At 43.0% G+C, this 15,890-nt stretch overlaps 1 protein-coding gene across 1 annotated transcript in view; it reads left to right on the top strand.

Annotated features, from left to right (window-relative positions):
• Window positions 1–15,890, top strand: part of Plxnc1 (plexin C1) — a 147,043-nt gene that overhangs the window by 75,431 nt on the left and 55,722 nt on the right. The window contains exons 10-15 of the mRNA XM_015482588.2: window positions 3,032–3,171; window positions 6,047–6,226; window positions 8,787–8,874; window positions 12,248–12,451; window positions 12,570–12,755; window positions 15,045–15,147. Of these exons, the coding sequence (XP_015338074.2) occupies window positions 3,032–3,171; window positions 6,047–6,226; window positions 8,787–8,874; window positions 12,248–12,451; window positions 12,570–12,755; window positions 15,045–15,147 (901 nt within the window). The remainder of the gene's footprint in view (window positions 1–3,031; window positions 3,172–6,046; window positions 6,227–8,786; window positions 8,875–12,247; window positions 12,452–12,569; window positions 12,756–15,044; window positions 15,148–15,890) is intronic.

Below are 15,890 nucleotides of genomic sequence, written 5' to 3'. Positions count from 1 at the left end.
AGCAATGGGATTTTGACTTGATCTATGGAAATCTTTGGAGTGGGGTGAGGGAGGGAGCTCACTGGAGAGCTGGAGAAATTCCCTTTGTATCCAGCTCAGTTGTGTTTTTAAATTAACCCCTTCTGGAGATGGCTCTTCCACATGAGGCTGTGAATTAACTCTTGATAAAAAAAAGAAAAAAACAGATCCAAATATCAAATGTCTGAAACATTCGTAGGGAGATTATTCTTTGTTGTTGTTTGTTTGTTTTTGTTTTTGTCTTTCCTGGATTTAAAAAAAAAAATCTTTATCACCAAATTTAGAAAATGTTCTTTTTCTGATTGTTATAGCCAAGTAGTACAGCCATATAACTGCTCTATCTTTTCATTATCGTTATTACATTTTCATGTAAACCTATACATTTATTTAGGTGGTTCTTCTTGGTAGCTCTCTAGGCCACTTATTAAGATTAGGAGAAGTTGTCACAGCAAAGGACAGCTAATCTGACCCTCTTTGAAAGCAGACTGCAAGCATCTGCTTTCACAAGATAGGCCAGGGCTGGATTTTATCCTTCATGGCCAGTGGAAACTTCTGCAAACAATAAGGCTTTAAAATGAAATCCTTTTGAAGTAGCAAGGCTGTCTCTACTCAAGGGGAAATAAAAAGTTAATGAGACAACGTGGCAGGTCTTATGATGCTGTTTGTAGAGCCATTTAAGGAACAAAATATAACTCCCTTTTTAAAAAATCCTTTTTTGTTCATTAGATATAAGGCCATCCTTCTCCTCTACAGAGAGGAGAGAAGTAGCAGGTACTTGGCATGTTTGCAATTTGTGCTTCTGCAGACATCCTTGGTATAAACAGAGGAAGCAGAGAGGGCCAGTAGAAAGAAAAGCAACCTGAGAATCATAGTGAACTTGGATGTAAATGTCATCTGCAGGGAAGTTTACATTTAAAAAAAAAATATGTCTTGCTTTCCTAAGAAGACAGTGGACTCCTCAAGAGCAAAATTTTTTTCTACAATGAACCAGAGATTAAATACTTCAGTCTTTGCAGGCTGTGTAGTCTCTGTTGAAGCCACTCAGTCCTGCTGCTGCAATGTGAAAACAGCCAGAGACAATACCTAGACAGGTATTTATGGAAAATGAAATTTGAATTTCATGTGTTTTCATAGGTCATGAAATATCCTTCTCCTTCTGACATTTTTCCATGGACCATACAAAAACAGGTAGCAAACAGGAGTTTGCTTATAGGCTGTCATTTGCTGGCTCCCAATCTAGTACAAACATACATCATGTCACCCCCTGCCAGATCTCATGCTGTCCTAAGGACCCTATAGGTGCTCAATAAATACTTGTTCACTTAGCTGTCACCACGTAAGAGTACAGAGTAAGCCCTTTGCTATACAACACACACTTGACATTTGCAAGGGATTTATCTTGAAATCATTGCTAATCCCCCCATCCCAAGTACCACTCTAGCAGATAATTTCTCCCATAAAATGCAGTCAAGTATAACAGAATAATTAAAGTGACCCTTTCAGGCCCGTAGTGATTCAATAAATATGGGCTAAAGTCCTTTACAAAGTGATTAAGATAAATTCTGCCACCGAAATCAATTCCCTGTCACGGTACATCATTGCAGTGATGACATTAATGATGAATTTACCTCAATCTGCAAAGCCAATCCATAGTGATCATGAGAGATGGTGACCGCTCTACCATAGAGCACCTGCATTTCCAGATAAGCAGAAGGAGAGAAGGTCCATTTCAGCAGGATGGGCCACCCTGGCAGCTGGCAAGGCCAGCCCCATGAATATTAGACACACAGAGGAGCAGAGCAGATTCTCTCAGTTGCCTCAAGAATCAGGTGTTGGACATCATGCAAGCTCTCCCTGTGACTCCAGTATCTTCCTGATGAACTTTATCACCTAAGTGGACGTTCTCAGCACTTACAAGCCATCAGCCAAATGTCACATGGTTTTGCATCTCTGGACCAGAGGGTCATTTTCAAATAAGAAGAGTATGAGTATGAAGTCCACTCATGCTGAGATCTGCTGTCCCTTATATTGACCAGAATTTTAGAATCTTATGTCCTTTCTTGGTCTCCATACTGTTGAAGAACACACACCTGCTAGCTATGGTCTACACAAGATCAACAAAATGACCAAAATGAAGGACATTAGCATTTGTAGGAGAAAAGTAAAAGACATTGTTTGGTCTTGAAAAGGAAAAATGATTCTTGCCATCAGATAAAGGGCTTTGTTTTTTGTTTTTTGGGTGTTTTTTTTTTTTTTTTAGGAGATTTTGATTAGACATTGAAAGTGGAGGAGTAACAGGGCCTATGCCTACATGAGAGACTCCAGGGGACAGACACATCCTTGATTGTAGGCTTGATAAAGCCTGTAACTGGTTAGCATGGGAAGAGATGGTCGTATCTGCAAATCCTAGAGAAGAAATGGCCACCAGGGTGTAGGCATCATTGGTAGTAGGTGTAGTAGGGGGCTGAACTGGTGAATTTCTTGTTTTTTTTCCTGCCGCCTGTGGTATATTTCTTGATTCAAGTAACATAACTGAAACAAACAAACAAACAAAAAAATGCAAACTACTTTCCAGGGAGTTAAATTTATCTGGAACGACATTTATTTCAGTGTAGTGACTAGTCTGTTGTTGGCCTCCAGTCAATGAACTCCTTTTCTTTTCCTGCATTTTGCCTACATTGGAGCCTCCGGAGGCCATGAGGCAGCGAGCATTTCCTAAACTCGAATGATATCTCTCTTCAGACAGAATGTCAGACTCTTCAACTGTATTTTCAACTGTCTTGTGAGACAAAGACTAATTGGTTTGACCTCATGCTGTCGCATGTTGAGAGACACGAATCTGCAGCGCTCTTCCTTGAATTCATTGATTTCATTAAACACTGTCTGCTTGTGTTTGCAAAATGTTGTAATTTCCCAGTGATTTTTTTTCGAACTGCAGCACATCAACAGATTTTTTTGGAACGATGCCATTTCTTCGCTTTGATCTTATGTTTTCATCTTTTATTTCCAATAGGTCTTCTACATTAAGGCCATCGAGCCACAGAAAATATCGACATTGGGGAAAAGTAACGTGATCGTTACAGGAGCCAACTTTACCCGGGCATCAAATATCACCATGATCCTGAAAGGAACCAGCACTTGTGATAAGGATGTGTGAGTTGAAATACTAGTAACTGATCCTTGGTAATATAAAGCTAAAACCAGTGCAAGAGAATCAGTGTGATTGGAACCTTTCTATAGTCAATTCCATACACTACCATGAGCCAATTAGTCCTCGAATTCGACATAATTCCAATAAGTAAAATAATTTTAACAGTAAGTTTGAAGTTCATTGTGAAAAAAATCTGTCCCATGTCACCTCCCCTCAAAATTTCCGTATATAATTATTTCAAGATATTGCCTATTTGGAGCCCCAATTAATTTTCATTAAGAAAATCAAGTATGGGGGCTGGAGTTGTAGCTAGCTGAGTGGTAGAGCACTTGCCTAGCACATGCGAGATACTAGGTTCGATCCTCAGCACCACATAAAAATAAATAAATAAAGGAAAGGTATCATGTCCATCTACAATTAAAAACAAATTTTTAAAGAAAAAAAAAAAACAAGTATAAAGGTTAGCAAATATTGTTATTAAAATGATGCACTTGAAAAATTAGCTGCCTACCTTGGAATTGGACAGAATTTTATGAAGCACCTCTTCCAGAATGTTCCCCAAGGTTCAAAGAAAGAAAATTTCAAATTCATTTTGTATGGACATGTCATTGTTTATAACCTCTTTCTATTTTCTGGTTTGATTTTAACTTCATACAATTAAATCACTAATACATACATTAGAGATTTAAAAAAATAACAAAACACCCAAACATAAATATCTGATTAGTGTGTCACTTGAATGTCATGATTTCTAGGACTTCTTTCCCCCTAACTCATCCTATCAGTGAAATTTTGAGAAAAAAGTTCAGTTGCTCACTGATGTCCTTGATCAAATTGTTACCCCCACACACCAGGAGGGGAAAAAAAGAGAAATATAATAATAATAACATAACAGATAATTTGAGTTTTCTGCTTGTTAGTTTTTGTAAGTTTGGGCTAATTTGGAGCAAAAGATGTTGCCATCTACATGAAGTATAATACTGGGTTTTTTTCGTCATGGAAATACAGTCAAGACAATCTGCTGGAGCGTGATGTTTTGGTTTCTAACTGCTAAAACAGATTTGTACAGTATTCTAATCTGCCATGCTTATTTACTGCATTTTCTGTTTTAATTCATTTGCTGCACATCACTGCCGCCCCCTTCCCCTCGTAGCAGTCAATCTGGAATATCTACGATCCTGACCAGAAGAGCTGCTCATCGGCGGCTTGCGCGCTGTACCTGAGCGATCAAGCACACATTAGAGGCCGTATCTATGCAACCTGGGTGTTCTCGTGCCATTTATCCCAGCTAAATACCTTGCCATGAAAATCTTTCATTTTGTAGAGTGAAATCTGTGAAGTTAGACACCTGTGTGTTCACTGAAAGGCAATCAGCTTCACTGGAAAATAAGTCGTTTTCAGAGTATTACCCGTTTCTGATTCTTTATGCTCTCATTTCCATTCTGAGTGTGTCTTGAATTACTGCAGTTATTAAATTAAATGACTAAGAGACCTTTCTGTGTGTAGCATTTCAGTAACCACATCTGTGTGGCGAACCCAAGTTCATGAGCAGCCGACATAATACCCAGTTAATCCTATACCTGAGCCCATGCTAATCCCAAACTCCTTTAATATAGTATTTTTTTAAATGTGCAATTATTTTGAAGAGAAAAATATCAGGGTAGCAGTGGAATGACCTACATTTCCACCTCTCTACTTCCAAAATTGATAAACAAGTTTGGATTTTAATTATCAGCCATTTGACAGTGAATTTCCTAGAGCTTTGCTATGTATAGAATGTTTGAGGTAGGGTAAGTACCAACTGACTCAAATGGTGTTTTTCAATTTGCTTTCTCAGAAGGTTTATTAATAGTGTTGAAGTTAATAAACATGCATCCTTTAAGTAGTAATTAATAGACTCTCCTATTACTTAGTTCAACTAAGCATTATTCAGACACAGATCAGTCTTAAAGTGTGTTCTAGATGGTCATCGTAGGAGGCTGAGGTTACAGAGGGAATGTTGTAGAAGGCTTTGCTTTGACTCCTGAAGGGCATCAAGGACAGCTCCTGCTGGATGTCAAAAGCACCCAGAACAGTCCCAGCCAATTCCCAGTCCAGAGGCTACCAAGGGGGTAGCTTAGCCCTGATGCAGAGTGACCTTGAAACTCCTGGGCTCAGTTTAGGCTCTCTGCTGATTCCCTCTGTCTGGTGTTGGGTTTTGCCCTCCCAGTGCTTGACTGGGGCTTCTTTTGTTTTCATTTTTTGAAAAACTTTTCTATTATGAAAATGTTCAAACATGTACAAGATTACAAGAGAAAGGGGTGTAATGAACCTCTTTACAAAGTTTCAAAAATTATCAACATTTTTCCAGTTTCCATTCATCTATCTCATCTACTTTCTCCTGGGGGAGGTGGGTGAGTGTAGCAGCTGGAGTTTCTTAAAAGCACATCCCAGACACCATATCCCCTCGCTCATAGATACTGGGTCTCTATCTCTAACAGATAAGAGTAATGTTGATACCATACTCCACAAAGTTAACCATGGTTTCTTAAGATAATGCAATACCCATCGCATGTTCCACTTTCTATTGGGGCTTTTGGAGGGCAATAGTTACTTCCCCTTCCTTCTCCACTTCTAAGCGAAATACAAATAAAAAGACAAAAATGAACACACACACACACACACACACACGCATACACAAAAGAGGAATCTAGCCCCAGAACCCCAGATCATACCCCAACTGGGCAAGCGGCCTTTGATGAATCACTAGTTGTCTGCAGCTGTTCTGATGATTGGTACGGTGTTGTAGTTCAAGCGCAATTCATATGCTGTCACCTTGGGCTATCAGCTGTGGTCAGTGTCTGTGTCATGTAAGAGTTCTTTTCTGCCCCTTTCTAGGATACAGGTTAGCCATGTGCTAAATGACACCCATATGAAATTCTCTCTCCCATCGAGCCGAAAAGAGATGAAGGATGTGTGTATCCAGTTTGATGGTGGGAACTGCTCTCCTGTGGGAGCTCTATCCTACATTGCCCTGCCTCACTGTTCCTTCATATTTCCTGCTACCACCTGGATGAGGTATAGTCTAGATTCATGATGTTCGTCTCCTTCTGCTTATGGGTCATATGCATAGAGATCATGGATGTCATGCAAATATATTCAGAAAGAGTAGCCACATCTTTTTTCCTCTCACAGAGTTCCTTCTAGGATTTACTCCTAGAAACTTGTGTACCTGGCAATCAGGTTGTTCCCACTGTCACATGAGTGCTTTAAGCACATCCTGTTGTGCTCTTAGCCATGGCTGCCAGGAAACTCACAGCTCAAATGTTTGTTGAACCACAGCAACTATTCTTAGGCTAGGTTTCTGCTACCGATAAGTGACCTTCTTTGTGATGTGTCACTCCTGCTCATGATAAAATGTTCCTTTCCTACATCTTTCATTTTATAACTGTTAGAGTCAGCTCTTTTGAATGCTTTGAGTGAAAATTGGGAGCTATTGCTCTGGAAAGGAAAAGCAGTATGTACCTTTCAAAGATACTCACTGAGAGATGGAAATTCCAAAATAAATTCTTCCAGATGAATCCAATATATTAAGGAGGGGGAAAAAATTCTCTCCCTAGCTGAATTTAAATTCACATTCAGATTTTGGAATATAACTTTAAAGACTTTCTTCATCTGACACAGCATGAAGCTAATTTTCAAAGTATTCTCTAGATAAAACTAGGGGCTCACTAAGCTTTGGGAGAAAGGAAAAGAAAGGAAAAAAATTCACCTCTGATGTTCTTATTTAAGATTAAGTGAGAGGTGGCTGTATTAGTTTGTGAGGCTGCCATACAAAGTATGGCAGACTGGGGATGGCTTACACAACAGAAATCTATTTCCGTAGGGCTGGAGATGTAGCTCAGTAGAGCACTTGACTAGCAAGTGCATGAGGCCCTTGGTTTAATACCCAGTACTGCAAAAACCAAAAAAACAAACCAGAAGAGAAATCCATTTCCTTCCAGTTCTCGAGCTGGACTTCTGAGGTGGAGGTGCTGGCAGGCTTGGCTCTTCTGAGGCGTCTCCCTGGTGGCTTTTCCCTGGGCCTTCACCAGGCTTTTCCCTCTGTGTCTGAGTCCTAATCTCCTCTTCATTAGGCAAATTGGATTAGGGTCCTTCCCAGTAATCTCCAAATATAGTCACATCTGAGGTACTGGGGTTTAGGACAAGGGCACAATTTGGCCCACTTCAGTGGTATAAGGACATTAAAGCTTCAAAGCCAAGGCTGTTGCATGGGACTCCCCAGCTCTGAGACTGCTTCTGTCCTGTGTATAGAAGCAGACGTGCAAGTGGCACTTGCAATGTGCTTGGTGAATCCCACCTACCAACCTGGTTAGTCCTCACCACAAGCCTGAGAGACCTTTATGGGTCATCCCTTTGGTAGAGCATGAACCAAGGCACGGAGAGAGTTCCAGCAACATGGCCTGACTACCAGGTAGTGTGGCCAAGGATGTTGTACCAAGCCCCCACAGTACTCTGCTTTGCAATGAGTAAGGGGGTTTCTCACTGTCCCATCACCTGTGACGTTCTTAGCCTGTGTGTCTTGGTTGCTCTGAGTCTTTGTGCTTTGAGCAAAAATGGGGCTCTGCAGTCTGGCCATCAGCAGATGACGATGCTGGGATTGGTGTTCTAGTAATCATGATAGGTTGGCAGGAGGCCAGCTCAGCCCTGCCCCCTTGCAGCTGGAGGGCTTGGGGCCCAGTGTCTCCTCTCTGCCCTACACAACTTGGCCTGCTGTTGTCCACCCCCTGGTCTCATCATCAGGGCTTCAGCCGGCTGTTGGACCTGACATACACAGGCTCCTGTCCCCTAGAATGAGTGTCTGGTGACCCATGAGAATGGGGACGCCAGCTGTTTATTTCACGCCCAGTGACCACTTGGTTTATATCTAATGATGCACCGAGAATACATGAGGTCAGTTGGGCTTGGTTTTGCCGAGATAAATATAGCCTCCCCTTATATGGTTATTTATATGGTTTCCCAAATATTGGAATTTATACTTTTTAATGTTGTTTATAATTTTACCTTATCCTAAGTATTCCCTGTTTCCCTAAATAAAATATAATTGGTAGGTTGGGAGTTTGATTTTGAAAATTGTCAGATTGAAGAATCTTCATATAGATTAAATAGCAATCAAACAAAATTCTCTTCAGTTGAAACCTTTTCAAGGTACAGCTGATGATCTGATTATACATGGTGAAATGGCACAACAAACTCAAATTCTATTAAGGAATTTGGGCATTTTCCTAGAATTAAAATAGCATCTGACCTGGATTTTTTTTTTAATGTGTCTTTAAAACCATGAATTTGTGGCTAATAAACTCAAAGATTCTTGAAGTTGTTTTGCATTTGAAATTAAATTACTTTTCTAAGCTGGGCCCTGGGGCACATGCCTGAAATCCTAGTAATTTGGGAGGTTGAGGCAGGGGAGTCACAAGTTCAAGGCCAGCCTCAGCCACTTAGTGAGACACCCTGTCTCAAAATTTTTAAAAAAATTTAAATAATTTTCTCCCTGACATTACTGAGTTTATTATTAAATGTGACTCAATCAACAGTTTTGTTCATCCATGCCAACAACCTGTTGTTTCTTTCCTTCCAGTGGTGGTCAAAATATAACGATTGTGGGCAGAAATTTTGATGTCATTGACAACTTAATCATTTCACATGAACTAAAAGGAAACATAAATGTAAGTCTTCTACTGCTTTGTCACAATAGTTATTTTCTTTTCTTCTTTTCTTTTTTTTTTTAAACTTTTTAGTCCAAGTGAATAACTATTCAGTATTTCCAATAATGAGTTTGTTTTCATGACTCTAAGCTTTGTTGAGGAGTATTCTTTATTTCTGTGTCTTTGGTTTTATAAACTTTTAAAATTTACCTATTTTTAGAAAATTTTTTTTTCCTATTGCATGATACATACTATCTGAGCTATACCAGAAATAACAAGACCTCACACTAATAGTTAAGCATTTCGGGAAATGAACTTGGTATGACAAGGCCTGCCGTTTGCTGCTTGTGTGATTTGTGGCAAGTCACTTTAATGAGACAATGCTTATGAATAAGTGTGAAAATGTTCTGTGCATGGTTGAGGTGTGATGTGAAGGATGGCATTTCTGGGCAGGGTAGGTGGAGGTGTTCCCCTTGCACAGAGAGCTGAAGTTCAAAGAGGCGGGAGACTTGCTAAGGTCCCAGGAATCCCGTCACATGCTTCTTCTCCTGCCCTGGTCTCCTCTGGACCCTTCGCTCTGCTCTCACCCTCCCTTGCCTTCCATCTCCTCACGGTGGAAACTGTAGGGCAGGTTGGGTCCCCACCCACTGCTCAGTTCTCCCATCAGAGCATCAGGGTTCTCTCAGAATCTCTAGATGGAGGCTGCCAAGGTCAAGAACAAGGAAGGAAATAAGGGACTTTAGATACAGGTTGGGGACTTCAATTGTATTTCTAAGCGCTTCCTCAATGTTCTTCCCCTTCTCTCTTCCCCTTTTCTCTCTTTGATGAGAGATATAAGGGGAACAGCCTCTCTGGGCCCCATCTGACCACTTAGGGTGATGACAGACTTTGTCTCTACTTGGGCCCAGTGTGGCTCAGGCCTAGCTACAGGGCCTCCTGATTCATCCTAAGCACGTCTAGACATGCTTCAGAGCCAGTTCCAAGCCTCACACATGGGTCATGTGTCCGTGATACGAACACTTCCAGTTGCTTGACTGACTGTCTAACCAGAGGCATGGTCTAAGCATGCTAGTGGATGCTCTCCTTTCCAAATGCTGTTCCCAAATCAGGCACAATTTATTGATCACCCACTGCAGGCAAAATGTTTTTCAGGGTGCATAAACAAAAGATGAGACAAACATACTGCTTTCATGGAGGGACATGGCAAATCTATGCTGGGATTGAAAGTTGTCATCACAAGGTGATAATGAGTGCTAGGTGCTCAGTTCCCTTCCATCTCAGAGACCCTATATAGTCCAAGAAGACACTATGTGTCTCATTGAAAGAAAAATTACATACGGATGGAATTAAGACTGCTGCAGAGCTGGGCCTGTAATCTCAGCAACTTGAGGCAGGAGGATCACAAGTTCAAGGCCTGCCTCAGCAACTTAGCGAGACCCTAAGCAACTTAGTGAGACCTTGTCTCAAAATAGAACATAAAAAGGATGGGGATGTGCTCAGTGGTTAAGCACTCCTGGGTTCAATTCTTGGTACAAAGATCCTCACCTGCTCTGGATGGGACTGTGGCTCAGGCCTGTTTAGCTGGAATCCAGTGGATGGGTCAAGGATGAGCAAGGAGGATGGCTGCGAAACCATATTGAGTTCATGCAAGAAAGTGTCACACTGAAAACCCTGCCATTAATTTTGTGGCCATGGAGAGCTTTTGAAGGTCCTGGAGCAGCAAGTGACTTGAGTACACTGAAGTCACTATTTGGCAATGGTGCAGAGGACAGAGAGGCAGGAACTGAAAAAAGGGTGGGAGACTGACGGAGATGCTCCTGCAGGATCCCCCTGCGTCTGAAACGTGAGCATCTCTGTCTGGGCTCTCCGCTGGCTGTCATCCATGGGATGGGTCAGTGGGCTGGCCATGGTGACACGAGAGAGGCCCAGCTTCCCTTAGCATTGAAGCAGGGTGGGGACAACAGCATGGGAGCAAGAGCACCCAGGATGGAGGAAGGAGCTCCTCGGATAGAGTCTGGAAGAACAGCTCCACTCGAAGTTGGGAAAGAAAATAGGTTAGCCAGGAAGGTGACTGAGAAATGGCTTGAAAAAGAGCACTGTTGGAGTTGGTCACTGGTATGAACATGTGGGGTCTTTAGAACAGCGAGGCTGGGTGACCCCGTGGCTGGAGAACTTTCCAGAAGGCAGTAAAAAGCCAACCTGCTTGGGGCCAAGCCTGCTGAGGAGGTGGGTTCAGTGGTTTCATCTTATCACACAAAGGTGATAGAAAAGTGAGACGGGGTCATTCCATAAAGTGTAAGGTGGGAGGGAGGTTTCTTGTCCAAATGCCAGTCTCAAATGTACCTCGTCCTGCCCTTCACGCTTCAGCATCAGCGAAAGCCAAGAGGCAGCTAGTTTCCCCACCCTGAGAGCTTTCTTTTCCTGAGCCTCAGTTGTTCTTTAAACATTTATCAGCTTCCCCTTCCTCTCTGAACACCCAAAAATGACAATGTATTTATGTCGTTGATGCTGTTTTCAATCAACCTGTCCATCGGGCCCCATTTTTTCTGCATGGTTTCCAGTTGTTCCTTCTTCACTTATTGGGGTCCTTTTTTTCTTTTTTGACTTTTATTTTCTCCCATCCTCCGTCTCTCCTGCAAGCAGCCTTCTCCTCCTCCTTGTGGTTACCGACTTCTGCTAATGATCTGGAGGAGGCTCCCCAACAAAGAGTGACTCAGCCCACCGCAATCAGATCAGGAGCTGGCTCTAGCCAGGGGCTGTGCTCTGTGCTCTGTTCTTCCAGAAATTTCTGGGGACTTAGCTGGACTCCCTCAAAAGACAGTTAAGCCCTTTGGGCCAACGTCTTCCCCTTTCTGGAGCCTGCATCAGCCTCTACAGAGCCTATCTTGCCATTGCATAACCTTCTGACAGCTTTCATTATTACAGGTTTAGTAATAATGTGTTGAGAGGCTGGGTTGTGGTTCAGCAGTAGGGCACTCGCCTAGCACTTGCGAGGTGCTAGGTTCGATCCTCAGCACCACAAAAAAATAAACAAATAAAATAAAGGTATTGTGTACAACTACAACTAAATATGTCTATATTCTATATCCATCTATCTATATCTTTAAAAAAATAATAATGTGTTGAGTGCTAACCATGTGCAAGACGGCATCCTAAGCATTTTTGTGTGTGTGTAATCTTTTCCAATGTACCCCTCCTTTAATTGAATGAGACCTTATCTCATTTGATTTAATTTAGGATTCACTTTATCCTCTGAGGTACATGGTGTTGCTACCCCCATTAGACAGACAGGAAAACAGAAGTTGCAAGAAGTTTGGTTGCCTGGGTCACTTAGCTCTTAGAGACCAGAGCTGGGGACCTTCGGTTATTAAGTTGCTCTTTGCTTCTCTCCCAGGTCTCTGAACATTGTATGGCGACTTTCTGCATGTTTCTGGCCCCCAGCTTAAAGAGTTCAAAAGCGCGTACGAATGTCGCTGTGAAGCTGAGAGTACAAGACACCTACTTGGACTGTGGAACCTTGCAGTATCTCGAGGACCCCAGATTTACAGGGTATCGAGTCGAATCTGAGATTGACACAGAACTGGAAGTAAAAATTCAAGTATGTTTCTCTGCTCTCCGGATGGGATGCTCCCACGCCCAGGCTGTATAGGTGTGCTGTGCTGCGACTTTCCACGTGTGTCCTAATTTCTTCATCTTTGTTTTTTTTTTTTTCACAGAAAGAAAACGACAACTTCAACATTTCCAAGAAAGACATTGAAATTACACTCTTCCATGGGGAAAATAAGCAATTAAATTGCAGTTTTGAAAATATTACCAGAAACCAAGATCTCACCACCATCCTTTGCAAAATTCAAAACATCAGGAACGCCAACAGCATCGCCACTTCTTCCAAGAAAGTCCGTGTGAGTCACCTGACAGTGCCACCTGCTATCTTTACCTGAGTTTTGGTAGCTCAGTGGCTAACCTGGGGGCCAGAATGGAATCTTTCATGAATCTTTAGATCGTCACTTTAAATAGAACAAACAAAGCTGGTACCACAAGCCCAAGCATAATTTTTCCAAAATAGCTGGCACAATCCACCAGTTTTCCTGTTTGAATGTCAAAGCATTGAACACACCATTGTGTATAATACTAATGAGTCTTGATAGCTTTTGTTCTAGCCATACATTTAGACCATAGCATCTGCGAGCAGAATCTCCAGACCCACTGACAAATGAGCTGTCATTCTTTTCCCAAATGTGGAGGTGACATGTCTGAGCAATAACCCCAAACAAAGGCCTTTTCTGCACACCCAGAGTAACATCAGAGTCTGAGGGAGACCTGGTAACCTATGGGTCACAAGCCACTTCCTTCCCCATGAAGTCATGCTTCCTGGGATCCTTCTTTTCACAGATATTTGGGACCTATCACTTCAGTGTGTATTTGTGTCCCACAATTAAGATGTGGGACCTCTGAGAAGGGAAACATATTAGAAGTCACCCTTTCTAACATATGCCACATTTGAGGGTCTGAAAGTCTATATGAAAAAATGCTTTATGGAAATGGGGATGTCATCTCCATGGGAGAGCACTTGCTTAGCATGTGCAAGGCTCCGAATTCCAGTTCCATCCCCAGCACTGCCAAAAAAAAAAAAAAAACTTTATGATCTATAGTCATAAATAATTGGATACAGGACAAGAAAATGAACATATGAGATTGGAAGGCAAAAACATCCCAGCTGCATCAGTTAAGAGCTGTGTGTCCATAGGTAAGTCATTTGACTTCCCTGTGCTTCCCTTCATTCATCTGGTTAAGTGGGTAACAATAACTATAAATAGACACCAGCTGGACACAGGCCTTCCCACCTTCATGGTGGCTGGAAGGAGTGATGCTAATGTTCCTCCCCATTCACAACACAGTCCGAGTGTCTACACTGTGATGGGGACATAGTAGCAAAAACCTCAAACCTGTCCTTATGGCACTTACGTAAAGAGACACATAGCTCAGAGAAAAAGTTAGAAATGTGGTGGGTGGGGGCAAACATTAGGGAGGAAGATGAAGTAAGGGGAATTGAAGCGGAGGCGGGGAGTGTCCAGTGGTGGACAGAAGAAGGCAGCATTTACCTGAAAGGTGACATCTGAGCAAGGGCCCCCGGGGGAGGAGAGAGAGCTAGCCCTCAGTGAGCTGAGCTGGTGTGTCCTGGGCAGAGGCCACTACAGCTGCAAAGGGCCGGAGGCCACAGCCTGCAGTGTATTTGAGCATCAGTGTGGTTGGAGTGGAGGGAGCAAGGGGGAGCTCTCTCAGGAGGTTAGAGCGTTAACAGGGAGAGCGGGAGATCTTTAGGACCTTGTGGGCCATGGCAAGGGCTTGGCTTTGGAGCTCTGGAAAGCGGCTTTGAGTTTTGAGCAGGGGTACCATGAGCCAATGTACTAAAAGGGTAGAGTGCATTTAGCCCCCAACAGCCCAGCAGAGCATCCCATTTTCAGAGATGAGGAGACTGAGGACTAGTTGGTAACTAACTCAAGATCCTGCAGCTAGTCGGGCTGGGAGGGAGAACCTGGGCTGGCTGGTCCAGAATCCACCCCTCCTCTTTGCTCGGTGTCTCCACAGGAGCAACCACGGTTCTAAGCATGGAACTGTGTCTTAATGCGTCTGTGCACACCTACAGAGAAAGAAGGATAGAGAACAGTTTTTCCCTTTTCAAGTTTTATGAAATTTTCATTACCCTCTCCCCACCCCACCCCCAAAATAGCTAAAGCTGGAGAAAGCTCTCAGGGACGGTCCGGTCGGCATCGTCAAACTGGTTTTCACCATAAGATGCTTTATTCAAAATCAACCCACCAAGGAGCAGAGGCGTAGAAAGAATGAAGTCCAGTTGCCTTCGTAGAATAAAAGGCAGGGGGGCTTCTGCCTCTTTATTGGGCCACTCCTGCAATTTATGGCTCTCAGGGCAACGAGGGCCAGAGTTTGAAGGCCACAGGTCTAGTCTTCACACCTCAGCTGACGCATCAGGAAACGGAGGCACAGTAGATGTTCTTGATTTGCCCAAGGACACTTCGCTAATCTCTCCCCGGGGTGGGATTTGAACTCAGAATCCTACCTCACTCACTGCTTCTTTTTGTATCTCGGGGGACACCACTTGGGGGACAAGTGACGTACACAGGTATGATGCTCAAGTCCCTTGGGCCTAACGACACTCTCTGTCCCAATAGGTCAGACTGGGAAACTTGGAGCTTTATGTGGAGCAGGAGTCTGTCCCTTCCACTTGGTATTTTCTGATTGTGCTCCCCGTCTTGCTGGTGATTGTCATTTTTGGTAAGTGTCCTGTTTAATTTTGTCAGAGAGATTATTCCCCGGGGCTTCTCGTCAGGCAGGCAGACTTCCAGCTTTTAGGATCTGTTTGCTTCAATTAAGTGTTAACGGGTGAAAACCCAAATCAAAACTTGGGGATGGGAATGATAGGCGCACATAGAGGGCTTTGGAAAGATATATATATTTTTAAGGATGCTTCATTAATAAAAGATGGTGTCTTGGTATTTAAGACATATGATCCACTTTGCTTCTGCCGTCCTTTGACTTCTGATGGGAAAATGTCCATCTACGTTATTCCTTCAGCATTTTCAGGGACTATGGATTCCCAGGATTTGGTCACCTCGTCCTGCCTTCTCCCTCTACCAAAGACCACCCCTACCCAGCCCTGCTTTTCCTGACAGAGCTAGACTTTGCCAAGTGTGCTCCGTCATCTTTTGCAATGTTCCAAGGTTCCTGTGAACACAGGGCTCCCGTGGTGACAGTCCCCTGGCTGAATTGGGCCCAGGGTGTGTTTTGTTGGGCTACACAGAATCTTTTAAAACTTGAAAGAAGTTGACAATATTTTTAAATTATTTAAAGTTTTTTCTTGGAAGTTTGAAAGAGCTGAATCACTGGAGCCCGTAGGTTTCTGGCAGGAGTTCACTAGAGCTTTGTAGGGGCGCCCCCTGGAGAGAGGACACGAGCTCCCCGGTTTTACCACAGTCTTGTCATCTCCCCAGAGATCACTCACCCCACCCGTGGACCTG

Source organism: Marmota marmota, unplaced genomic scaffold (assembly GCF_001458135.2).
Source record: "Marmota marmota marmota unplaced genomic scaffold, marMar, whole genome shotgun sequence".
Taxonomy (NCBI): Eukaryota; Metazoa; Chordata; class Mammalia; order Rodentia; family Sciuridae; genus Marmota; species Marmota marmota.
The sequence above is the reverse complement of the archived record's forward strand: the minus strand, read 5'-3'. Positions and strand labels throughout refer to the sequence as shown.